The sequence below is a fragment of the Amyelois transitella genome, chromosome W (assembly GCF_032362555.1).
Source record: "Amyelois transitella isolate CPQ chromosome W, ilAmyTran1.1, whole genome shotgun sequence".
Lineage (NCBI taxonomy): Eukaryota > Metazoa > Arthropoda > Insecta > Lepidoptera > Pyralidae > Amyelois > Amyelois transitella.
In genome coordinates, this window is record NC_083536.1 from 4,314,792 (window position 1) to 4,323,891 (window position 9,100).

General features: G+C 52.7%; 1 protein-coding gene across 1 annotated transcript; it reads left to right on the top strand.

The window, feature by feature from the left end:
* The first annotated feature begins 2,531 nt into the window (after positions 1-2,531).
* On the top strand, positions 2,532-5,000 carry LOC132904084 (uncharacterized). The gene has a single exon (XM_060954009.1). The coding sequence runs from the start codon at positions 2,532-2,534 to the stop codon at positions 4,998-5,000; it is 2,469 nt and encodes an 822-aa protein (XP_060809992.1).
* The last annotated feature ends 4,100 nt before the right edge of the window (positions 5,001-9,100 follow it).

Here is a 9,100-nt window from a genome sequence, read left to right on the forward strand (position 1 = left end):
TACAGTCTTGTTTGGAATGTGCATATGCGAAAGTGCCTTCGGGTAAAAAGGCTGGCCAGTTACATCCTATCGAGAAAGTAGATCGCCCATTCCATACCTTGCACATCGATCACTTGGGACCGTTTGTACGCAGTAAAAAGAAAAATATGTATATTTTATTGATAGTAGATGCTTTTACAAAATTTACAATACTAGTCCCAGTAAAAAGTACTAAAACGTGCCATTCTATTAGTGCATTACAAAATTATTTCCATACGTTTAGTGTCCCCAACCGAATAGTTTCAGATAGAGGTACGTCGTTTACCGCAAAAGCTTTTCGTGAATATTTGGATTCATTAGGTGTTAAACATATTATAAACGCAGTTGCTACTCCACGTGCTAACGGCCAAGTAGAAAGATTTAATCGAACACTGTTAGCGGCATTAACGGCCTCGACTTATAACAAACCTGAGAACTCCTGGGATAAGTACTTGTCGGAGATACAGTGGGGTCTTAATAATACAGTTAGTAAAGGAACAGGTAAAACTCCAGCACAGGCTTTATTTGGCTTAAATCTAATTGGCACTTCAGATGCTTTGCTACGACTTAACGTAGGTGATAATGTAACTGATACTAATGCATGTTTAGACAAAACTAGAAACGAAATGGTTGAACATATTAAATAAAAGAAAGACTGTAGTATATAAATCGGGAGATCTAGTTAGGATAGAACGGGATATACCTGCTTCCGGCAATAGTAGAAAATTAGTGCCAAAATTAAGAGGGCCATATCGTATAGTTAAAGTCTTAGATAATGATCGTTACGTTATAGAAGACACTCCATTGTCACGCAAAGGGAATAGGAAATTTACAGGAATATTTTCGGTGGACAAAATTCACCCTTGGATGGTTTTCAGCAGAGATGATACGGAATCCGATATATCTGATACCAATGAAAGTGAGTGACAAGAATTGCACTTTTAATTGAGCTGATTAGTGATTAATTTATAATTTTTTGAATTATATTTTGCATAAGTATAGTGTTATTGTAGTATAGTGTTATTATAGTCATTACTTTTAATTACTACAAAATTATTGTACAAAATGACAGTTTCTGATATTAGATAATTAAATATTCAAAATGTTCATATTGTTACAAAATTAAGAAAGCAACTAAAATTTAATATTTTCAATAACTATTGGCCATGGACTTAAAGGGGCCATGACAATATATTTATTTATACGTTGTAAATATTGGCTGTGGACTGAAGGGGCCACAACAATATATGTTAAATATTGGCTGTGGACTGAAGGGGCCACAACAATATATGTTAGATATTGGCTGTGGACTGAAGGGGCCACAACAATATATGTTAAATATTGGCTGTGGACTGAAGGGGCCACAACAATATATGTTAGATATTGGCTGTGGACTGAAGGGGCCACAACAATATATGTTAGATATTGGCTGTGGACTGAAGGGGCCACAACAATATATGTTAGATATTGGCTGTGGACTGAAGGGGCCACAACAATATATGTTAGATATTGGCTGTGGACTGAAGGGGCCACAACAATATATGTTAGATATTGGCTGTGGACTGAAGGGGCCACAACAATATATGTTAGATATTGGCTGTGGACTGAAGGGGCCACAACAATATATGTTAGATATTGGTTGTGGACTGAAGGGGCCACAACAATACTCTTGAGTAATCAATATTTATATTATTTACTTATTGTTGTTTGCAAATATATTAAATTGATATTAAGTGCATGTAATTTATAAGAATTAAGACTATTTGTACCTATCTGTTAATTTTAACATACATTTTTCCCGGGACGGGAAAATAATCAGGAAAGGCCGACTGTTAGCATTTATTTTTAATAATTTCTATTTAACTAAGTATATGATTAGGAACCATAACTATTATTAAAAGTTGTTTTATTGATTGTTTAGACTCACGCGCACGTGCTACTTCCGTTATTTGTTTATGACAACGCCCCACCCTCCAAATCAGTGGTGGGGAGTATTTAAAAGGGCGAACACGTGCTCGTGAGGGCAGTTGATCATAAGTTTTCTGTGTGTACGGAATATTACAGTGAATAAATAAATTACAAATAAAGAGGAAACTGTGCCAACATTTATTTACAACTACCCTTTCTATCAGTTCAGAAAGTGGGACATATCTGGTAAATATCCCCAGATTATAGAATTCAACGCCCAAAATAGGTATGTATTAATTACGAGTGAACACCTTCATCTGCGTACGAGCCCGCTACAAGTGAAATTTGTGCTTTAGTGCTGTGTCATCCTACTTTGTTTTAAAGTACGGATGACAAGTCCCCTGCGCCAACATAAAGGCGTAGGCGGGGATAGTCGCGCGCAAATCAAGGAAATCCCGGACCGCGAAGGCGAGTTTTCCCGTTCCCCCACTACCCGGCCTCCCACCAGCGGGTCTCACCGGGTAAGGGGGGAGGGGGGCTGCTCGCCCCGCGGCCCGACGGGCTGCGCACGGCAACTCCCCGCCCGCGCGTCTTTGGGCTCCGAAATGGAGCCCCAAAAATCGACTGAGGAGGGTGCGCGCTCCCGCCGCCCCTCACCTCACCCCGCCATCGCCTGCGAATCAGCTACCAGCCGCCCGGACTCGCCACACGAGGACTACAAAACACCGGAGGCTGAGACATTAGAAGACCACGCCGTCGCCTTTTGGGCGGCGAGTAAAATGGGACAAAGGAGGCGCCCTCAAGATGACGAGCTGTCGCCTAAGGCAGGTGTGGAGCGAGATTATATCACGCTCCACAGCATAATACAATGCGGCCTCCTTAGCGCGGCGGCTCAGAGTTGGATGGCGCTATACTTCAGATTACGAGACGCCGAACAATCGGGAAACCACCCCGACGTCGAGGATATCGGGATACTGAAGCAAGCCTGCGCGGGACGGGTGTCGGTGGGACTAGCCATGCCCCCCACACCCGCCCCCCTCCCCTCTCTTCGAGCACCGCGTCAGCGACGGCGCGAGGAAGGGCCGGAATGCGAGACGCCTACACCTAAGCGTCCCAGGAAGAGGTCGCATTCGTGGACCCCAAGCCCCCCGCACCCCTCGCACCCCTCGCACCCCTCGGACAAGACAACCGAAGAGCGGCGGGCTCCGGCACTCGTGCCGTCGAGCCCCCCACCGCGCCCCCGCGGAGCGCCCCCGCGTTCGTCTGCGGGCGACACCACTCCGCCTGTCGCCCCCCCCCGCTCGGGTATCCCGTTACCCCAGCGGAGCCGTGACCCGCGTCTGAGGGCGAACCGCTCCCCCGCCCCCGCGCCGTCGCTGGCAGCTCCCGCGTGCGCTCCGCCGCGACTGGCTGCCTCCGCGTCGCCCGCCGCGCCGCCGACCGCGCCGCTCAACGCGCCGCTCACCGCGCCGCCGGCCGCACCGCTCAACGCGCCGCTCGCCGCGCCGCTCACCGCCCCGCCGGCCGGTCCGCGCGCCGCGCCGCCGACTGCGCCGCCCACCGTGCCGCTCGCCGCGCCGCCCACCGCCCCGCCGGCCGGTCCGCGCACCGCGCCACCGACTGCGCCGCTCACCGCATCGCTTGCCGCGCCGCTCAACGCGCCGCTCACCGCGCCGCTTAACGCGCCGCTCACCGCGCCGCCGGCCGCTACTCGCGCCGCACCGCCGTCCGCCGCGCGCGCCGCGCCGCCGACCGCACCGCTCACCGCGCCGCCGGCCGCCCTGCGCGCCGCGCCGCCTGCGGCTCCCTCCGCGTGGGGACAGCCGCGGCTGGTCGCCTCCACACCGGCAACCGCGCCGCCTGCGGCTGCACCCTCTGTCTGGGGCCGCTCCTACGCGGCTGCCGGTTTAAGCGCGCCCAGCACCGCCGCCACCACAGTAGCACCCAGCACCACCGCTCCAGCACCCGCTGCCGCCTCTTCGAGGAACAATGGCGCTAGCATAACAGCGCCCTCCTCCCAGGCCTCCAGGACGAAGTATCCGCCCATCGTAGTGGAGAGGCTCCCTGATTGGATGGTGCACTTTAGGGAGCTCACCACTAAGCTGGGACACCCGCCGTCAGCCCGCCCCTTCGGTGCAGGAGTGAGATTTTCGCCGAGGGACGACACCGAATACCGCGTTATACAGCGCTACCTCGACGCCATCGCGAGCCAGGACCAGAGAATCTCCTGGTTCTCCTACTCACTTCCAGCAGAGAGGAGCTTAAAGGTCGCCATCAGAGGCCTCCCTCTGGAAACCCCCGAAGAGGCTGTGAAGGAGGCCCTAAATGAAAAGGGCTATGAGGTCGAATTCGTTAAGAACATCCGGGCCCGGGGTGGACGTCCCGGATGCATCTTCTACGGCCTCATAAAGAAGACTACAGGTTACCAAGAAATCTACCAGAGTGATGAGCTTCTCCTGATGCCAGGCGTCAGGATCGAGGCGTGGAGAGGAAAAAAGGGCCCGGCTCAATGCCATCGCTGCCAGCAGTTCCGGCACAGCAGTCACAACTGTCATCGCCCTCAAGCATGCGTGCGCTGTGGGGAACCGCACGCCGCAAATGACTGCCCGCGCCCCCTCGAAGTACCGGCCACCTGCGCCAATTGCGGAGGCCCGCACCCCGCCAACAACGCGGCGTGCCCGGTCTTCAAGCGGGAAGCGCGGCACAAGCGCGCCGGAACTGTGGCCCGCACGACGCCGGCCCTGGAGCCTACACCGACGGTCGAGGAAGCGGCGCCCGCTACACTCATGGCGCCAGCAAATCCGCCCGCCGAGAGAGGTGCTGCCCTCCCAAACAGGAGGAAGAAAAAGAGGAGCGCCAAGAAGAAGCAGGCCACCCCCGACACAGTAAAATCGGGACAAGCACCAACCTCTTCACCGCCCAACACCGACGCAAGACAAGTGCAGCCCTCACCTGCACCAGCGCAGCCCGGGCAGGGCGCCACGGACACCACCACCATGCTGCTCCTCCTGGGCCAACAAATGCAGCAAATGGCGGAGATCCTCAGAGGGATGCAAGCACGGCCTCAAATTTAGTGCTCCCCTGAGGATCGTTCACTGGAATGCCTCAACGCTCGCGAGGAAGAAAAGACTGGTGGCCCACTTCCTTCGCGAGCAAAAAGTCGACGTCATGCTGGTCAGCGAAACCCATCTCAACAGGACCGACCCCTTCAATGTACCGGGGTACTTTACGTACAGGAAGGACGAGACGACACCCACCACTGGAGCCGCTTATCGGGGACTTGCGGTGCTGGTGAAAAGGAGCGTCGTCCACCAGCTCATCCCCGTCGAGGAGTTTCAGTCCCTCTACGCCCTTGGAGTGCTGGTCTGCGTCGCCGGCCTAGAGCTCCGACTATTTGCCACCTACGCCCCGCCCAACTCAAAGGTCAACCCTGCGGAGCTTAGGAAGCTGCTGAGGTCGGAGTCTCCAACCATCGTGGCCGGTGACCTTAACACCAAGCACACCTACTGGAACTCCTCCAGGGACACCGCGGAAGGACGCCGTCTCCTGCAGGACGCCATAGACCACCATTACGACATCGCAGGCCCAGAAGAGCCCACTCACTACGACACACAGGGCGGCTGCGATGTCCTTGATGTGTTGGTCTACAAAGGACTCCCAGCACCGCCACAACAGACGGTGCTCCCCGATCTGCCATCAGACCACCGACCCGTCCTCGTCCTAGTCGACAGTGCCCCGGTCAGGGTCTCGCTGACCACATGCCGCCGCAAAACAAATTGGGAGGCATTCCAGGACGCCCTCCATCAAGATTTTCCCACCAGGCCGATTGCAACAGCCGCAGACGTAGAGGAGGCAGCCTCCGACATGACCAGCCGCATCCAGGAAGCCCTTATCTCCAACACCAGAGAACTCGCAGCCGGCGCGAAACCCGCCCCCTGCCGCCGACTCTCAAAAACCTGGTGGAGGAGAAGCGCGCAGTCCGAAGACAATGGATGCGGACGAGATGCCCCCTCCTAAAATCACGTCTCAATCGCCTGGTGGAAGACGTCAAGGACGCCATGAAAGAGCACGCAGCCAAGTCGTGGGAGAATCACCTGCTGACTGTGGGCGATGGCATCCCCTCTGTCCATCGCCTATGCCGTCAGCTCTCGCGAGAGCCCCAACCAACTAGGCCACTGTTGGGCCCTGACGGCCTCCCACGATTTCGTGCGTAAGACCGCGCGGACATCCTTGTGGACCACCTGGAGCGCCAGTTCACGCCGAACCCCGTGACCGACCAGGAGCACAACCGGAGGGTCACCGATCGAGTGCAGGAACTTCTCACACAGCCGCTCGAGCCGACGGAAGACCCGGTGGTCTTCTCTCCCGGCGAGGTGCAGCGAATGCTGCCGAAGCTGAAGCCAAGGAAAGCCCCGGGCGCAGACCAAATCTCCAATGAGGCGCTACGTCATCTCCCGCCTCGAGCAATCGCGGCGATCACGCGCCTTTTTAATGGCATACTGCGCTCGGGTCACTTTCCTTCAACCTGGAAAAACGCAAGGACCATCATGCTGCCCAAGCCGGGAAAGGATCACCGAAGACCAAGCGGATTCCGGCCGATCGCGCTGCTGAGCAAGTTCTCGCAGCTCTTCGAGCGCCTGTTCCTCCGGCGACTGCTCCCATTCGTCGAGCCACGCCCGGAACAATTCGGGTTTCGGCCCGACCACTCAACGACGCTCCAGGTCGCAAGACTTCTCCACAGGATGTCCGAAAGCCACAATAAAAAGGAATGCGTGGCTGCCGTATTCCTTGACATGGAAATGGCCTTCGACAGGGTATGGCACGAGGGGCTGCTGTACAAGCTGTCGGAGGCCAAAGTGCCCCCAAGAATGGTCAGGGTCTTGGCCTCCTTCCTCGCTGGTCGCCGAGTCCACGTCACAGTAGAAGACGCCGTCTCCTCCGTACGCCCTGTGCGCGCGGGGGTTCCACAAGGAAGCTGTCTGTCCCCGGCCTGCTACGCCGTGTTCACCGACGACATCCCTGCCATCGGCCAGGTGGAGCTAGCGCTGTACGCCGACGACGCGGCGTACTACGCGTCGTCCATACGCCCGCTGTACGCCGCCAAGAGGCTGCAGCCCACACTCGAGGCTCTGCCGGACTGGCTCTCCAAATGGAGGCTCTCGGTGAACGTCGGCAAAACCCAAGCCATCATGACGGGGACAAGACCCCACCCGCCTCCACTGCGACTGCTCGGCGAATCGGTGCCGTGGCGGCCACACGTCAAATATCTGGGAGTTACCATAGACCGGCGTCTCACGTTTAAGAAGCACGTTGGAGACGTCGTCGCGAAGACCAAGGCAGCCAGGGGGAAGCTCTACGCAGTCCTCTCCTCCAGCCTCCCCCTGAGGACGAAGCTCGGGATCTACCAAACATATGTCAGATCCCGCCTCACGTGCGCGGCCCCGGCGTGGTACGCCTACTGCTCTGAGACCAACAGAAGAAGACTCAGAGCCCAGGAGAACCTCAGTCTCAGAGCAGTCGTCGGAGCCCCGCGCTACGTGAGGAACTCGACAATCCTCAGGGACTTGAAGTGGGAGGGCCTAGACGACTTTGTGGCCAGGCTGGCCACGAAGATGTTCGAGAGGGCGGACGCATCATCGCACGTCCACCTGCGCGGCATCGCGCCGCTCCACGCCCGCCCTCCGGACCGTCGCGTGAAGCCCTCACCTCGCTGCCTTGCGGCAGACGTCGTCGCCCAGTGATGACGCCGCCGCCGATGGGAACTCCCAGAAGACAGAAGAAGATGACCCAGGCCGCCATGGCCGCCCCATTGACCTGCCTACAGCCGTAGGCAGCGAAGAAGCCAATGAAGAGGGTAAAAAGACCCTGACCATTCACTCCAACTCCCACACAGGAGTTTGGGAAGACCCCTCGTCGTTGAGGGCAGTTGATCATAAGTTTTCTGTGTGTACGGAATATTACAGTGAATAAATAAATTACAAATAAAGAGGAAACTGTGCCAACATTTATTTACAACTACCCTTTCTATCAGTAAGTATTCTGACAAGAAATTTGTAATATTTAAGTATTTGCTTATTTTTTGCCAATAGTTAAAAATTAAACTATAGTAAATATAACACACGATTGTTTACGTTATTCATTTGTATTTAACAAGTATCGTAAGTATCATTTACTATTATTTACATTGTCATCAAAACTTTTTTTTTATCGTATGCAATACATACGATTTTTTACGTGGTTAATATTGAAATATTTATTATAGCATTTACACTTACTACAATTTACGTTGTTTAACTATATTTTTTTATTGAAAGTAATGTTTAGTTAAGATTGTTTACGTCTTAGATGCAAAATAAATATGTATCTTATGTATCATTTTATTTAACAAAACGGCCATTAATAAATCTTACGGAATTACTCACGTGCTATTTCAATTTTTTTATACTCATCATTATCAGAAGAAGCAGATTTATAATAAACTAGCTGTGCCCGCGACTTCGTCCGCGTGGAATTGTTATTTTGAGCATCATTGAAGCCCACAAGGATGAATAATTTTCCCCGTTTTTTTTCACATAGTCCATTTTTTGTTTTCTCGTTAAAGTTGCAGCGTGATGTTATATAGCCTAAGGCCTTCCTCGATAAATGGTATATTCAACGCAAAAATAAATTTTCATTTCGAATCAGTAGTTCCTAAGATTAGCGCGTTCAAACAAACAAACTCTTCAGCTTTATAATGTTAGTATAGATTATGCAAAAAAATTGATGAACCTACGTGAGTGCTTGTTTGAGGATGCTATTCAATCACGCAAATTCTATTGGATGGATTTTGATGAAACTTACGTACACGGGAAGAATAATGCCTGGAATAGAACATAGTTTATTTTTCTTACAGAAGCAAAGCTCGGAAGCGCAGCTGTTAAAAAACGAATAAATTCTAAAGACAAAAAAAGGAAATTATAATAATGGAAAGTTAAAGTACCTATCTCTTTGTTTACAACATTTGCTGTCTTGCCCATTGGAGACATCACAAATTAACTGTCACAGCTGGTGACCCGCGAGCAAGCGACGTAGAGCTGTCCGTGTGAGAAGCAAATCGTCCTGAGGTCGACTCCGGCTGCTCCAAGTGTTTGACCTTGCGATTTGTTAATTGTCATCGCGAAACATATAGCCATTG

Excerpts from the sequence above, each read along its gene's own strand:
- LOC132904084 (XM_060954009.1), top strand. The coding sequence starts at position 2,532 with ATGGAGCCCCAAAAATCGACTGAGGAGGGTGCGCGCTCCCGCCGCCCC.